The sequence below is a fragment of the Citrus sinensis genome, chromosome 7 (genome assembly GCF_022201045.2).
Source record: "Citrus sinensis cultivar Valencia sweet orange chromosome 7, DVS_A1.0, whole genome shotgun sequence".
Lineage (NCBI taxonomy): Eukaryota > Viridiplantae > Streptophyta > Magnoliopsida > Sapindales > Rutaceae > Citrus > Citrus sinensis.
This window is the reverse complement of record NC_068562.1, coordinates 14,098,915-14,117,108: the sequence shown is the minus strand read 5'-3', so window position 1 is coordinate 14,117,108 and position 18,194 is coordinate 14,098,915. Positions and strand designations below refer to the sequence as shown.

At 34.4% G+C, this 18,194-nt stretch overlaps 1 protein-coding gene across 1 annotated transcript; it reads left to right on the top strand.

The window, feature by feature from the left end:
* Positions 1 to 16,307: 16,307 nt before the first annotated feature.
* LOC107176841 (extensin-like) lies at positions 16,308 to 17,465 on the top strand. The gene has a single exon (XM_015529832.2). The coding sequence runs from the start codon at positions 16,308 to 16,310 to the stop codon at positions 17,463 to 17,465; it is 1,158 nt and encodes a 385-aa protein (XP_015385318.2).
* The last annotated feature ends 729 nt before the right edge of the window (positions 17,466 to 18,194 follow it).

Here is an 18,194-nt window from a genome sequence, read left to right as displayed (position 1 = left end):
ATCACAATCATATCATCTAGTTCACCATGCAAAAAATTATTTTAAACATCCATCTACTCAAATGCATGTCATCAATAACAACAAGTGCCAATAAGAGGAATGTTTTATAAAGCCTTTGGTTACAAATCTGGATTTGAATCTTTGTGGTTCTGCACCTGTATGCCCTCTTTGATCTTATAGATCCACTTAAAATCTATTACTTTTTTGTTTGTACGTCTCTCAATTTGATCTTAGGTATAGTTTTTTTATTAATGAGTGCATTTCCTCATCCATAGCTTTCTTACATTCTTCTGATTTTTCACTCTTAACAGCTTCTAAGTAAATCCTTGGTTTATTAATTTCAAATTTATATGCTGCTATTAATGCAAATGCAATCAGATCTACGCATCTTTATTTCTTTGGTGTACTTATTATCCACTTCTCTCTCACACACCAGTTAATAGTCTTTGATTCCTTGATCACTAATTGATTTTATTTTTTAGTTCAAAAATTTCCATATCAGATCTAATTTCAAGTTCAACTCTTAATTTCTGCATTGTTTTAGAAGTTAAAAACTCCACCTCAAAATGAGTCTTCTAATCTTTCTTTATAGACTTTGTGATATTAGGTTTTGTATGAGCTGAGTTTTAAAGCATCTCATACTCATTAAACAATTTAAATTAATTCACCATAGCTTGTACCCCTTCATCTTATCAGGATAGCCAAGAAACACATAATTTAAAGCCCTAGGTTCAAGTTTGCTTTACTTCATATATGCATATGCTGGGCAACCAAAGACCCTCATACCAGAACGTTCTAGTGGTTTACTATACTAGAGTTCAATAAGTGTTTCGAAGTTTATTCCAAATGAGGGGCTTCTATTCATTATATAATAAGTTGTAGATAAAGCCTTTGTCCATAATGTCATGGATGACTTTGAGCGAATATGCATACACTTTACGTTATCATCAAAGTCCTGTTTATTCTTTTAGCTAATCCATTTTACTGAGGCATGTATTTTATTATTTTATGTCTCACAATGCCATGCTCAGTACAAAAGTCATCAATCCTTTTACTACAAAACTTGAACCCATTATCAATCCTCAACCTTTTGACCATTTTATTTGGTTTAAGTCTCTATCAATATTTTCCAAGCTTTGAAATATTCAAATACATCCTTGTTTTTCAACGTATACATCTAAACCATCCTTAAAAGTCATCAATGGGAGATAAAAAATACCTTGTCCTAACTAAAAAAGCTATTTGTACTAGTCCTCACAGATCAGAATAGATATAATCTAGAGTCTCTTTAAATACATGAACACCAGTATCAAATTTGACTTTTGAAGATTACTTAGGATACACTATTCACAGGACCTCAAGGTGTCTATCTTATCTTCTCCTAAAACCTCCTATTTTGATAGTTCTTTCAACCTTTTTCACTTATAGAGCCTAAGTTTAAATGCTATAATATAGATTTATCTAAATCATATTTTGACACCTCAGCATCCTATGTAAGAGCAGTTCTTTGAAGAACATCTATGCCAGTGTTCACGTCTCCGTTCATTAACACTATTGATTTTTTCATAACCCTTAAGGTATTATATTCAAGCTTAACTATGCATCTTATTTTATCAAGCATTCCGAGAAAGATGAGGTTTCTCTTTAGTTCAGCCACATGTCAACATCCTTTAACTCTCTAATCCTACCATCAACCATTTTTAGTCTAATTATATTTTTCTGACTTCCTTATAACTAGCTTCATTACACATTACAACTACCCCACCATCACAGGCTTTATAGTTCATGAATAAGCTCTTATTAAGGCATATATGAAATAAAAAAAACTAGAACATATAACACAATTACCTCTAGTTTGACTATATGTGGCAATTAGAACACTACCTAAGTCATAGCCATCAAGTTCTTGAACTTTTATTGTGATAATAGCATCACTACTTTTCTCCTTTAAGTCTTTGTTGTTCTTGCTTTTTCTGTTAGGACAATCTTTCTTGAAATGACTTTTCTTATGCCATTGGAATCATTTCAAGTTCTTTGACGTAGATGTAGATCTCTTTTTTTTTTTTTTTTTTTGGCTACCTTTTTCTCTTTTCTAACCTCCTCTTTACTATCAAGCTTTCTCATCTCTTGATTATTTCTTATTGCAGCCTTGGAACTCAGAGTTAGAGCTGGCAAAATAGGTCAATGGATTGTGTTCGTATCGTGTTAGTTCATGTCGTATCAAATTTAGGTCAACCAAATACGACCTATTTAATAATTGTGTCAAACTATTGAAACCCTAACCTGACACAGAAAATAAACAGGCTACTCAATAACCTACTAAATGTCTATAATTACAGTAAAACATTTATGAATTAATACTTAATAAATTAATAATCTCTATTATATAATAAATTTTCATGATCTTGATATGATTCTATTGTTGCTTATCTACATAAAATATGACTCTATTATTACTTATTTTTTCTTAAAATTTAGATCAAGTTATATGTCATCTTTTTTTTTTATTATTACATGTAGAAGCTCTAGGGTTGATTTCTTGAATTGTAATAAGAAGTGTTAGTCATGTAAGTTGATTAAAATGTAAATAACTCTGTAAATTAAAAAGTTATTAATTTATCAACTAATTAAAAAGTTATTAATTTATCAACTAATTAATAAGTTATTAATTTATTGATTATTTAGTTTCTCTTTTAATTAATATATTTTATATGGTCTCTACCCTATTAATTTATAGGGATATATATATATATATATATATATAGAGAGAGAGAGAGAGAGAGAGAGAGAGAGAGAGAGTAAAACATACATATCTACCAAAATATTATATATTTCACTATTAAAATTTTAAATTTGTATAAAATTTTATGAATGAAACATTGTGTATCGTTCATATTTAAAAAAATAAAAGGAGAAAATCACGTCTAATATTTGAGTTTTAATAAAAAAAACCTACAGATTAATTTAAAATAGAAAATAAAATTGAGTCATTGATCAAGTAAATGGATCAAGAACTTTAACCCTAACCCAACATGAAAAAAAATTGTGTCGACCCGAACCCAATCCCTTTAATAATTGTGTTTAATTTGACTACCCCCATTTATTCGTGTCGTGTTCTTGTCGGGTAATGGGTCGTGTTAAATCTTTCTAGCTCTACTTAGAATTTCTTTAAGATTAATTGTGGTAAAGGTTTGTCTACCATACATGAGTGTGTCAACTAGATGTTCATAAAAGCTTGGTAAAGAGAACAACAAGGTCATAGTTTTATCCTCATCAATGTCCTCAAGATCTAGTATAATATTATTGAAAACACCAATGTGGTCTGAAATGAAGGACCTTTCTTCCATTTGTAAAGTGCAAAGCTTTTTCTTTATGGCTAACCTATTAGCCATGAACAACTTGGTATGCAAGTCTTCAAGCCTCTTCTGTAACCTTTCTGCTGTCCTCTCATTACCAATTTATCTGAAACACCAATTCCAAAACTTAAGATTATAACACTATGAGCTTTATCCATGACATTCGGTAAATATTTACTAGACAACTTTCTTATCCTTATCGATGATAAAGCCTCACCAATCTTTGATGCACCAACAAACTCTTCATCTTGAGCCTCTACAGGTCAAAATCATTTTTCCTCTATTAAGTTCTCCGCATCAACCATAGACGATGCCATTTTGAGATCCAGAACTTAGAGGCAAGCTCTGATACTAATTTGTTGAACCTAAAACCAATAAAGAACTATTTTGGCCCCCAAAGATTCACTTTAATGTACTTCGATCATATAATAACACCAAAAGAAATTGATGTTGACGAAACTGATACAAATAATTAGAAATAAGTCAATCAAACAAGCCAAAAAAAAAAAAAATTAGAATCACACACACACTTTGGCACCAAGGGTTTATGGTGGTTCGACCATAAATGTACCTACATTTACTATGAAAAAAGAAGGAATTTTTCACTATATTGAGCTTTACAGGATACAATGTTATAGAGAAAGTGTAACTGAACAACTAAAGCCTTAAAGCATATCATAAGCCCTTATATACAAACATATATCAATCTAGAAATATCTTTTACGAGTCGACTCATCGTTTCTGCATTTAGTTGGAAAATACAGAAAATTCCCGCATATGTAATGGCTCTAACAACTATTTAAGCCATTGGTGGAATGTGTCAAAGCATCATCCATTTTATTATGTAAAATGTCAAACATAGCTGCCATTTTGAGTGAGTGATGCACGTGTTAAATCATATGTATTACTTACTTAACCATTGACATTAAATAGACATCATACAACTCCTTGAAACATTGCAACCAACATGCCATACAGACGTGGACGACATGCCATTCACATCTTGAGAAAATACCCGACTTGTTAGACTAGTCATAAACCCAAATTTAAGCTTCACCCCTTAACAATGTTTGATTGCAAAGGTACTGATAAACAAAGAAGTGAATACAGATGGGTTAAAATTAGCATTGAGTCAAATAAGGAGGACTGTGCGAGAAGGTAAAATTGAAGGCTTGGTTAATTATATTTTCTAGTTTAAATTTGCAGCAGAAGAAAATAAGAGGAGAAATTTAGTTGGAAGCCCCTAGTAGTTTAATAGATTCCTCATATTTTTACTATACCTGTGGGCATTAGAGATGTCACTAAATAGTCTTTTATGCATGCTTCTTTTTTGGCACAATTTATGGAATATGCTCATAAAATGTATAGATAAAGAGATACTTGCAGAAATTGGAAAAAAAATTAAGAAGATGGATAAAGTGGGCACGAATGCAGTAGGGAAATGTGTGGGGAAGATTACTAGAATCAAAATATCAATGGATATAACAAGGTGTGTATAAGGAAGATTGTTAGAATCAAAGTATCAATGTATATAACAAAACCTCTGATAAAAATTTAGTAGTTGGAGTAAGAAGAAAGAGGAAAAAGAAAAAATTATAGTCTCGGTCCTTTGTGAGAGATTACCAAGTTTTTGTCTCTATTATAAATATATTGGACATCAATATAGAGTGTGTGCTAAATACAAAAATCAGTACAAAAATGTAATGGCGTATGGAGCATGGCTAAAAGTTACTGAAAAATAGAACAGAAAACAGGACAAGATCGAAATCTCATAGAAAAAAAAAAGTCAAAGAGATTCACACCAGTTGAAAAGTTAGATTAATTAGAAACTAAACCTGTAAACCCATGCAAATATGATGGATCTAGAAGATGTATCAACTCGAATCCAATTCCAAAGGGATATGGATATATTTAATGTAAGATGCTGACTTGTCAGAGGGGCAAGGAAACAATAATTCAAAACAAGATGGAATAGCTGGAGCTAAAAAAAAAATTGTGGAAAACAAGAGTAGAAAGGGGAAAGCAAAAAAAAGATGAGAACATGAGGGAACTAGAGAAAAAGAGTGCCCAAAAAGAGTTGAAAAAGGCCGAAAAGAGAAAAATAGAAAGGAAGGTGAAAAATGCAAATGGACCACAATGCCTTTTCAAAGTTAAAGATGAAACTATAAGCCTTGTGGATTTAAAGTTCCAAGCTGCTAATGGGCTGAGAGCTGGTGAGGTTAAGCCTAAAAAGAAAATGTGGAAAATGCAAGCTAGAAAAATTGCAAAAGCTATAACTGACAATAATATGCCAATAACGGAAGAAAGGCCTAGTGAGATCTTACTAATGACAGCGTAGAGGCTAAAAGTAAACAGAACTAAAGCTTAAGGACTAATATAGGCATCATGTTTCCAAAAGCAAAGGGCATGTTGAACTAGAAATCAAGTAGTGACGATGCAGAAAGCTTAACAAATTTCATAAATGAAACAATGATTGAGGCTAGTCACCTGCTCCGTTGACAACCATGAAAATCTTAAGTTGGAATGTGGGAGTTGGGGAATAATTGGATATTTCTTTAAATAAAAGAAATTCGCTAATTGCATAAGCCTCATATTTTGTTCTTGTATGAAACAAAATTGATGGCTTTGCAATTGTAGTACGAAAGTAAAAAGTTGAAAATAGATAATTGTTTTGTAGTTGATAGAGATAGATTACGAAGGGGTTTGTGTAATGTAATGGAGCTTAGACTTTGTCGTAGATATAAAATCATTTAGCTAGCACCACATCGATGTAGTGGCTCACAAGGACAATAGAAGATACTAGAGATGCATGAAGATCCATGGGCATCAAAAAACAAGGCAGAAGCAGTATAGGTGAACTTTAATGAGAAGGTTTGCTAAATTATTATCATCTTTGCCTTGGATTTGTTTTGGTGATTTTAATGAAATTACACACCTCAATGAGAAGATTGGAGTAATGATAGATGTTTATTTATGATGAGTGCTTTTAAAGAGAAGTGTTAAGGATTGTGAGTTATTTGACTTAGGATGTAAAAGATACCTTTTTACATGGTTAAATAACAGACATAGGCCTGATTCAATATAGGAAAGATTGGATATGTTTTTTTTATAATCGAGAACAAGGAAGTGTTTTCTAGAAGTTAGCAGCAGTAAATCTTCAAACATTGTCATCTGATCACAACATAATTGATAGACAGCAAATGCATGAGCCACGAAGATCTGGAAGAATCCAAAGCCAAATCCTAAGTTTGCTACGTGAGGGCATGAGTCCCATGCAAGCCATGCATGAAACATGCACGTGCTGAGATTGTGAAGATACGTGCTGGAGCTGGAGCCGGAGCCGTGATCTAGGAATACGCTTATCAACGATTGTGCAGCGAGTAAGGAGGGAAGCTAAAATACGGAAGTTGTTTTCGATTCTCTTTCGATATCAAATTCTTAGCTAAGTTGTTATACTCGTTTATTTAGCCGTAATTGTAGGATGGAAACCAAAGTCTTGTTATTATAAATAAGCTCCAGAATATGAATAAAAGTATTGAGAATTCTAAACAACAATTATTTGGTCCTTTCTCGCCATAAGCAGAAAACTATCACTTGTGTTACGCGTGATCATTGGCTGTCTCTGACTGGGACCTATCAATTGGTATCAGAGCGGGTTAACAATGATGACCAACAAAGAAAATATTGAGCGAATTGAAGCTGATCTGGAAAGCCTGGAGAGCCGAATGGAACGCATGGAGATTGGTATCAATGACAAGCTTCAGCGATTAGAAGACACCATCAACAAATTAGCAGAAACTTTCAATGCATCCAAAGGCACCACTAGCCACGGCACCAACGAAACCATTGGTTCACCACGGCCAGTTCGAGAAGAAAGTGAAGGAGTAGTGAAGCTGCACGGTATGCCCAAGTCAATCATCAACGATCGTGACCCCATATTCATCAGCAAATTTTGGCAAGAGTTCTTTAATTTATCAGGCATCAAATTAAAAATGAGCTCGGCATATCATCCTCAAACCGACAGCCAAACCGAGGTAATTAACCAATGCCTTGAACAATACTTGAGATGTTTTGTTCATCAGTGGCCACGGAAGTGGCACTCCTATTTACCGTGGGCTAAGTTTTGGTATAACACCACCTTCCATATCTCCACCGGGATGATCCCATTTCAAGCTCTATATGGGAGACCTCCTCCAACAGTGCCAAGGTACGAGCTGGGTGCCTCGCCGGTGCACGAAGTTGATCAAACCTTGATATCCCGAGATGAGCTACTGCTGCAACTGAAGAAAAACTTAACCACCGCAGCTAACAGAATGAAGCAAATAGCTGACGTGGGCCGCCGCGACATTGAATTCAAACGGGGCGATATGGTGTTTTTAAAACTCCAGCCCTACCGTCAATCATCTGTGTTTAAATGGGCACATCAAAAGTTGGCTTGCAGGTATTTTGGGCCGTATTCCATCCTCCGTAAAATCGGCGCCATTGCTTATGAACTACAACTACCAGCACATGCCAAAATTCATCCGGTGTTTCACGTCTCTCTGCTTAAAAAAGCCGTGGGTGATTTCCTCTCCACCAGCACCGAAGTGCTACCTGTGACTGATGACGGATTGGTGATACTGGAACCTGAGGCTGTCATTGACACACGCTGGTTGAAAAGGGGAGGAAAGCTGCTTGAACAAAGTTTGGTCCGTTGGAAGCATTTGCCAATCGAAGACGCCACCTGGGGGGACACCACAATGCTGCACCAACAGTTTCCCAATCTGACCCTTGAGGACAAGGGTATTCTTCGAGGATGGGGCAATGATAGACAGCAAATGCATGAGCCACGAAGATCTGGAAGAATCCAAAGCCAAATCCTAAGTTTGCTACGTGAGGGCATGAGTCCCATGCAAGCCATGCATGAAACATGCACGTGCTGAGATTGTGAAGATACGTGCTGGAGCTGGAGCCGGAGCCGTGATCTAGGAATACGCTTATCAACGATTGTGCAGCGAGTAAGGAGGGAAGCTAAAATACGGAAGTTGTTTTCGATTCTCTTTCGATATCAAATTCTTAGCTAAGTTGTTATACTCGTTTATTTAGCCGTAATTGTAGGATGGAAACCAAAGTCTTGTTATTATAAATAAGCTCCAGAATATGAATAAAAGTATTGAGAATTCTAAACAACAATTATTTGGTCCTTTCTCGCCATAAGCAGAAAACTATCACTTGTGTTACGCGTGATCATTGGCTGTCTCTGACTGGGACCTATCAATAATGCTTATAAAAATTGAAGAACAAGACAGAGCCAAAATACGAGAAGCAAATGTTTCCAAAAAGTTCACTACGAAGACATGTGGAGTCTTTATTATAAATGCAAAGAAATTGTGCAAACAAGAATGGATATATCCAAATAGATCAGTGAATGAGGATCCAGTTCAGTTGTTCTCCAAGAAAGTTAAAGTCTCACTGATCGAATTGAAAACATAGACCAAAATTGAGTTTAAGGGAAAAAAGAAATTAGAACAGCTAGTAAATGAGCTGAGAGATATGAGCACTATATTGTAATAGAAGGCATCAAAATAATTAAAAGGTAAATTAATGAATTTACTTAATGAAAAATTCTATTGGCAACAAAGATCAAGGGCAGAGTGCCTTAAAGAAAGGAATAAAAACACCAAGTTTTTCCATTCCAAAGCTTCCACGAGAAAGAGAACTAATATAATTATGTAGAAATATTGATGCGAATAACAAGTGTACTGAAACCTATCAAACCGACCAGTTAGAAGTAGTTTTGTAGAGCTTGCCAGCAAGGGTTTCAAAAGACATCAATGCTCAATTGGATTAACTTTTTCAATGGAGAAATTTACAGTAGCTCTAGTGTAAATGGGGCTAACGAAAACACTAGGTGCAGATGGATTACCAGCCGCTTTCTTCAAAAAACATTAAACAATAGTTACATAAAGAGTCATAGTAATCTGTCTGTATATTCTCCACGAAGGAGGTAATCTAACTCCTATCAATGACACTTATATTGCTTTGCTTCCGAAGATTGCTAAGCCTAGGTAAGTAACATAATATACGTCTATTAGTCTATGCAATGTAATTTACATAATTATAACTAAGACAATAGCTAATAGACTTAAATAGAAACTACATCATGTGATATCCCTTGCTCAGAGCGCTTTTATCCCTAATAGGCTCATTACAAACAACATAATTATAGGGTATAAGTGCCTTCATAAGATTAAACATAAAAAGGAGAAAAGGAATGGCTTAATGGCTTCTAAACTTGACATTAGCAAGGCATATGCTATAATAGAATGGAGTTTTTTACAGAATGCCATGCATAAGTTTGGCTTCACATCAAAGTGGATTAATCTAATCATAAGATGTATTTCCATTGCATCTTTTTTAGTTTTGATTAATGGAGTCACCAAGGGCCTAATTCTACCTTAACTGTGTCTTAGACAAGGCTGCCATTTATCCCCTTACCTCTTTATTATATATGCAAAAGTTTTTTTTTTTAATCTTTTGACATTGATTGAAGCAAACCAGAGCATTCATGGACTAAGATTTAGTATAAAGTTAAAAATCACACATATTTTCTTTGCTGACAGTAGCTTAATCTTCGCTAAGGCTTCAATAAGGATTGTACAAACTTAAAAGCTATTTTTGACTGTTATGCCACTACGTTTCACCAAATCTTCAATTATGAAAAGTCATTTATATTCTTTTCAGGCAACGTGCAAACTAATTAGATTTCAACTATCAAGAATATTTTCCAATTAAATGTTGTTGCTAAACATGAAAGATATTTTGGCTTTCCTTCCGTGGTGGGTAGAAAAAAAAAAGATTTGTCTCAATGACGTCAAGTTGAAAATTTATGAGCAAGATCTTTAACTGGCAAAGTAAATATTTTACAAATGGAGAGAGATAGATTCTCTACCAAGCTAGTGATTCAGGCTGTGACTACTTTTACAGTGACTGTTTTCAAGATTCCAGTTGGTTTATATGAAGACATTTAAAAGGTCATTACTAATTTTTGGTAGCATCCCAATGAATATCAAAGGTTAATTCATTGGGCCAGGTGGGAAATGATCTATCAATCAAAAAGGAGAAAAGAACTAGGCTTTCGAGACTTATCAAGCTTTAATCAATCTTAAGTTGCAAAGTAGGTTAGAGAATCTTAAAATCTCCAAATTCCTTTGTGGCTAAAATCTTGAAAACTAGTTATTACAGAGATTCAAATTTCCTTAATATAAGATTGGCTACAAACCATCTTATATGTAGAGAAGTATTGTGTGGAGAAGGCATGTCATTATTAAAGAAAGTAAATAGAGAATAGGCAATGGAGAAATAGTGAAGATATACAAGAACAATTAGATTCATAGGCCTAAAACCTTTAGAATAATATCTCCACTAACTTTGCAAGCTGATTTTACAGTAGCTTCATTAATAGATAAGGATAACAGATGGAAAGAGGAAGAGATAATGCAACATTTTAGGATAGAACATGTAGAGATGATCCTAAAAATTCCACTTCTGAGAGCTTCAAAAGTGATAAAATCTTATGGCATTACAATAAATGGGAAATTACTCAGTGAAGAATGGTTATCAATTAAAGATTTTTATGTGGAAAGCATCAAAGAACTTACTACGTATAGTTGTAAATTTATGGAAGAAAAAAGTTCTTCAAGATCCGCAGTGCCAGAAATGTAGAAAACAAGAAGAATTTGTTACTCATGCTCTTCTCAATTGCAATTCATCAAAAAAGAAATGGACGCTCTCAATATTTGGCAAAGATGCTTATAGCCTCACTTCACAGAATTTGATGAGTGGATTAAAATGGTTAGCAAAGAAAAAAAGCAAAGTTAAATTGAAGTGATAGTTGCATTGCGTTGGACAGGTTGATAAGCAAGGAATCTTTAGCTTTTTGAAAACTTGTGGAGTCATACAAAAGAATTAAGATGCCTTTTTCTGCAGTAAAGGCCAAGACAAGTAGTAGCAAATCTTGTAAAATAGAGATAGAAGAATGGATCAAAATCAATGTAAATGCAACAATGAAATTAGAAGAATAAATTGCTGGTATTGGGTTTGTGCCTCGAAATTCAAATGGGGATGTTGTAACAACTGGAATGAAAGATCAACTTTCACAGGTGAAGTCTCATATGCAGAGACTGAAGTAACCCTATGGGGTATAGAAGTTGCAGAGTCCATTGGCCACAATTCATTGATTATAGAATTCAACTCACAAGAGCTAGTTGATTTATGCCTTAATAAAAAAGACAATAGAAAATAAACTTTTTAGGTGAATTTTGAGATTCAACAAGTGATGGATAGATTGAAAAGCATTAAGATTCAGCATAAGAAGAGAGCTTGTAATTCATTAGCTCATTCTATAATTAAATTAGCTCCAGACAAGTTAGAGCTTGATATACAACTGAGACAATATCCAACTCAACTCATGTACTTATTTTCTGTTTTAAATTATTAAAGACATACTTTCTCATTAAAAAAAAATGAAAATATTAAGATTCACGATACTAACACTTTGAAAAAATAAGTAATAAAGCAACTCCAAATTATAAAAAGTCTAAAAGCCTATGAAAAAAAATAAATCTAACAAAAAATTTCAAAATGAAATTATCTAGGTCCATTATCTACAAGACGAACCTATTTAAGAATTCTTAAAATTCGGACATGACAAAATGCCTAAGAGCATGATTTAACAAAAATTACTTAGAAACATCTTTTACAATGAATGATTTAAGTACATAGAAAATATTTCCAAGTAAAATGTTCAAAAAACGAGTTCTCAACAAAGTGCTGAAACGTGGTTCTATAAGGAATGACTTAGGTTCTTAAAAATTAATTATAAGTAAAATGCGCAGGAATCAAGTTTTCTACAAAACGACAAATGTGTATTTCTACAAATAATAACCTGAGTCCATTTTTTTACAAAGAATAATCTAGGTATGTAAAAAATATTTTTAAGTAAAATGTCACAAGAGCGAATTTTTGACAAAAAAAACTAAAGGCATGATAGTACAAAAATAATATACGTCTATTCTCTACAAGAATGACCAAAGTACATAGAAAGTATTCTAAATAAATTGTTTAAAAGCAAAAATTGACCAAATGCCTAAGGGGATGATTATACAAAAATGACCTAGATACATTCTCTACAAGAATAACCAAGGAATTTAGAAAGTATTCTAAACAAATTGTCTAAAGGCAAGAATCGCAAAAGTACCTAAAGGTATGATTCTACAAATATGAAAAACATTTATTTTCTATGAGAATGAAATAAATATATAGAAAACATTCTTAGTAAAGAACCTGACAGCAACTTTACGGAATGGACTAACGGGCAAACATATATTTACGGAATGAGCCTATGGGCCAACAAACATTCTCTTGAACGATCTTATGGGAACAAAAATACAATTTATGAAATAAGCCTACATGCTAATAAACATTCCACAGATTGCGCCTAGAGACAAACAAACGTTTTATAGAATGAGTATATGAGCCAACAAACATTCTACAACATGAGATACGGAGCAAAAATGCATTATATGGAATGAGCATACAAGCCAACAAAAATTTTATAGAATGCATCTATCGGTAGACATACATTCTATAAAATAAGCGTACAGTTAGGGTGGGCAAAAAAGCTTGGGTCGGCCCAAGCCCAGTTCGGCCCGACCCTCACACATGAGGGCCTGGACAAGGGCTCAAGAAAAAAAGGCCAGGCCAGGCCTAGGCCCACCATTTAAAAATAATAAATTTATAAATTAGAATAATATAATTAAAATTGAAAAGTAACTTAAAAATTAAAAAAAAAATTAAGTTCTTAATTTATAAATCAATGATGATGCAAAAAGCTAAGTTTATGATACTAAACTCTCTTTTTTGTTTTAAGTAATTAAGAGAGCGTTTGAATTAGAGAATCCAGTATTAAAGAAAATTAAAATTATGAGCTTTTATTTACTTTATTTATTATTTTATTTTGAAATATTCATTTTCTTTAATTTATCTATGATTATAGTAGCTTGTTGATCATTAATTTATTTTAAATTTATAATAATTTTAAAAAATAAATAAAGCCCAAGACCGGCCTAGGCCCACAATAGATCCGGCCCCAGCTCAGGTCCTCATGCTAAACTTGAAGCGGGCTTGGACTTAGGCTTGAAAAGGCCTGGCCCAAGTCCGTTTTTTGCCATTCTTACGTACAGTCCAACAAACATTCTACAAAATGTATCTACGAGCAATCAGCTTAAGAGCCAAACTCAAGTCCAAACCCATTAAAAATTAAGAACCCAAAAAATTTTATATTGCAAATTAGATCCCTTATAATTACAATTATTTTAAACTTTTAAAAATTTTATATCCGGCATCATGACGTAATGTATGGTTAGGGTGCAATTACTCTTGTATCCTTTATTACGATCACCCATGTGAATGTAACCCCAGTACTTTTATTTCAATTTGTAATTTGTAAAGCAACTTCTTGAAGAGTATGATCAGTAACAAGCCAGTAAGCCACCATCATTGTTTGGTATCACTCTATAAATAGCTTTCTTTTTTTAAAAAAAAAAATCTTAATTAGCTTTTGAGATGCTACTGATATTTATCGATAACATGTAGTAGCCTTTTAAATATGAGTAATGATACAGTCACAAACTCTTATACAAATTTATTTTGTACAAACTGATGTGGCATGATAAGATTTGTTAAATTAAATATCACTTGGCCCACATGATTTGTTTTTATTAATTTATATTTTCATGCAACCAATGAATTAATGTCACGTCAGTTTGTACAAAATAAGTTTGTACAAGAGTTTGTGGCTGTATCATTACTCTTTAAATATTAATAAAAAAAATATTATTTCATTTCATTAAACAAGAGTTGAATTTCGTAAACATTGATTTCACGGCAATTCTGGTTAATTATTTTCAGATCACACACGTTACATATCTTCTTCTACTTTCAGGCTATAACACAAATAGAAATTACATGCATATTGAATTTACTAATCTTCCAAAATACAAACACAAATTACAATCAATCATAACTTAGCTGCGCCCGTCGTGACAACAAACAAAAGTACAAGCCCCAAACAAAACAAATGGAGAGATTGGCTCGATTCCAGTCCATCTGATTCTTGCTTTGTAATAAGCAAACTCCAAACCCCAAAGAGAAGTTCGAGTGATTTATTGTAGCCATAAAAGCCGTTGACTAGAAACCACGCTAGGCCATTGATAGCTAGCTAGCAGCAATTAAGAGTCGTTTTCCCATTCCACGACGCAGCACGACAAATAAATATTTGTAGAGAAGAGTCAATGGCCTTGCCCTTGCATTGCAGCATTATTTAAGGTTGTCTTGGTCTCTTTGACGAAAATTGGCACGTAGAACAAGGCATGTCCTCACCGGCACCGCCCCCCACAAAGCACACTGGCTTGACGAGATAAGGAGGGCAAAACCCTTTATCATGTCTATTGAAACTCGAAACTTTAGCAGGCCTCAGTCAAATTCTTATCTCTTTATATTTACTGCTTATTTATGGCAATTTTTAATGCACCCCAGCTCTACCAGCTGTTGGCGATACCCCTCATGCCAACAACTTCGACTTCCGATGATGATGTTCTTTGGAGTGAGAAGGCTACTTTGTTTTTATCAAAAGGAAAAATATGCACCGTCAACTTATTTTTTTTAACTTTTTAAAAATTACATAATTGTTTGTTTAGAATCTACTTAAAGTTATATTTTATTTCACTTTTTCACTTCTATTTGGAATCCGGTAAGAAAACTAACGGAAACTTTAAAAAATGACTATTTTACCCCCAAAATGAAAATTACAATTTCACCCTTAAAATGCCAAAAATAATGATATTTAATAATGAATATTATTATTGATACGTTAATGAAGTACATAAAAATCTTAACTACTAGAGATTATAATTCAATGAACAATAAAACTCTACTTATCTTAAATTTAATTGATGATTTGCGAGATTGGACTATTTTTAATACTACTGTTATAATTTAGCATTCTAATTATAAACATATTTTAAAAAAAACCATGCATTTGATGGTTGTGGAATTAATTTCTTTATTGACCGATGGGAAAAATAATTAGATTTAATATGATTATTTTTAATTTTTAAGGTGAAATTGTAATTTTCGTTTTGGGGGTAAAATGATTATTTTTTTAAGTTTCATTAGTGTTCTTAACGGATTCCAAACGAAAGTGGAAAAGTGAAACAAAATGTAATTTTAGGTAGATTTCAGCAAAAAAAAAAGTTAAAAAAAACGGATGGACGGTGGATATTTTCTCTTATCAAAATATATCGCACCTAACTTTTGTAATAATTTCCAAGTTATTGGGTCCTACGATGATATCTTATTAATACTATATTTTTCAGTTTAAGTATCATATGAATAAAATTAAAGCTAATAAAATCAAAACTATAACTAGAGTTTAACTCGGAGTATACCTTTGTTGACAAAATAAATAAATAAAGGCTATCGTTATGTTCGAGCATATCTACGGTGAAGCACGAATCTCAACCATACATACAAAGTGATAAATAAATAAAAATTATTATAACTTTAATCGTATAGTTATAAAATGTGCTTTACCTTAAAGCAACTCCAACGTAACCAACCACATAAATAAATAACCCACACAACATTTATTGTAATTCATGAGTACGCCATATTGATTCACTTGTGTTAGAAAAATGAAGTGGAAATTAAACATTATTACAATTTACACCATCAGGCATGCAGTCTTCAACGTGTTGTAAGGACAATACAAGTCCCCATGCTGGCTCATAATTATACAGCAGTACTTTCAACTCATTTGAAAAATATTTATATATACACGCACAATTTGAACTTCAAACAAGACAATTGTGAGAGCTAGGCACGGATTGAGGAGAAGAATGAAATGAAACAATGAAAGCAAACATTGTGATGGTAATTCTTCTTGTTCTTCTTCTGATAAATCAAAATACCATTGAAGCTAGTACATATCCAAAAACTAAACAACACCAACCAAAGAGAAAAGGCAAAGAAGATGTACAAAAGAGAACACGAAGCACAAGAATTAGTACTAGTAAAAGAAGAGGTGGCAGCGTAGGAAGAAGAACAAGAACAAGAACAAGAACAAGAGGAGGATCATCAAATTGTGACCCTTTGTTCCTATACCTATTTGGAGCCTGTGGCCAATGGCCTTTCCCAACTTCCCCTTCCCCGGACAACCCATTTCAGCCCGCTCCCCGCCCCGGGCCATCACCCCGCCGCAACCCGCCTCCATTGCCACCGCCCCTTCTCCCCTCTCCCCCTCCAATCCAACCTCCCATTGTGCAACCATCCCCACCACCACTAGTTCCATCACCTCCACCAGTAGTGTCATCACCACCACCAGCATCGCCGCCTCCATCGCCATTAGTATCATCATCGCCGCCACCAGCTCCTTCCCCGCCTCCACCATTGGTCCCATCTCCTCCGCCACCAGTAATGTCACCACCCCCACTAGTACTTTCACCGCCGCCGCTGCCGGCGGTACCAATATTTCCATGGCTATCACCACCTGATGCAATGGTCTCGCCCCCGCCAAACATTTTCTTTCCGCCCCCAGATAATGAAGAAACGCCCCCGGTCCCGGATGAATTCACACCGGCGCCGCCACTTGTTCCAAGTTTTCTACCGCCACCAGAAGAAGACACGCCGCCTGATGAATTTACTCCGGCACCGCCGTTGGTTCCATCGTTTATGCCACCGACAGATCAAGACCTGCCACCAGAGGATGATTCAGCAACATCCCCTCCGTTTTTCCCAATAGCATTACCGCCTCCGGAGCAGGATTCGCCGCCTGATGAGTTCCCACTCGCACCGCCGCTTGTGCCAACGTTTTTGCCGCCACCAGAGCAAGACATGCCACCCGATGAGAATCCACAAGCACCGCCATTGGTCCCAATATTTTCTTCACCGCCTGATCAGCCGGAGTTACCGTTACTGCCACCCACGGAACAGCCCATTGGATCAACACCAAGTGGACCGGATTTGTTCCTGCCGCCGCCTGTGGTTCCTGATATTCCGGAGATTCCTTAGCAGCCAGCCACTGTGGCATCACTCATCCGCGTTGTCTCCTTTCCAAGTATTGAGATACAGAAGTTTATTGGAAAAAATAATCTTAGCCTGAACTAGTCTGTAATGCTGACATTGTTTGATACGTTTTCAACTTTTCATGCTTTAGTTTGATACGTGCGATTTTATTAATTTCGTTATTGTTGCTAATCATGTCAAATACTATTAAAATGTGATAGAAAGTTTATCAGATGGTAAAGGGTTGCTTTAATAAGGTTCTCATTTTTATGTTAGTCCTTGAAAAATTTTAAGTTAGTGTAATTAGATTAGGCATGTATGTGATTAATTTATAATGATGGAAGGTATAATGATTATATTCAATTATTCATTAAATCCTTAAAGGGGCTGGAAGGTAGGCTTGACAATTTGATCCAACTCTGTTTTTGCCCCGACTGACCCGACTCTAATTTTTAGAGCTTTGACCCGAAGTTTTGGGTCTTGGGTCAGGGTCGAGCTAAAATTTTTAGGTCCGAACAAATTTTGACCCGACCCGACCCTCTTTGAATTACATTGTGAGTTTTTAATTTAATTACATTATGTGTTTTTCATATTAGATTTTGGAATTGATTTGTGTGTGACTGTGTGGGGTTGAAGTGGTTGTGGAATTGAATCGTGTTTTTTAATTTAATCGCATTGTGTGTTTTTAAAATTTGATTATGGAATTGAATTTAAAAAAATTATTTCTATTAATTG

Excerpts from the sequence above, each read along its gene's own strand:
- LOC107176841 (XM_015529832.2), top strand. The coding sequence starts at position 16,308 with ATGAAAGCAAACATTGTGATGGTAATTCTTCTTGTTCTTCTTCTGATA.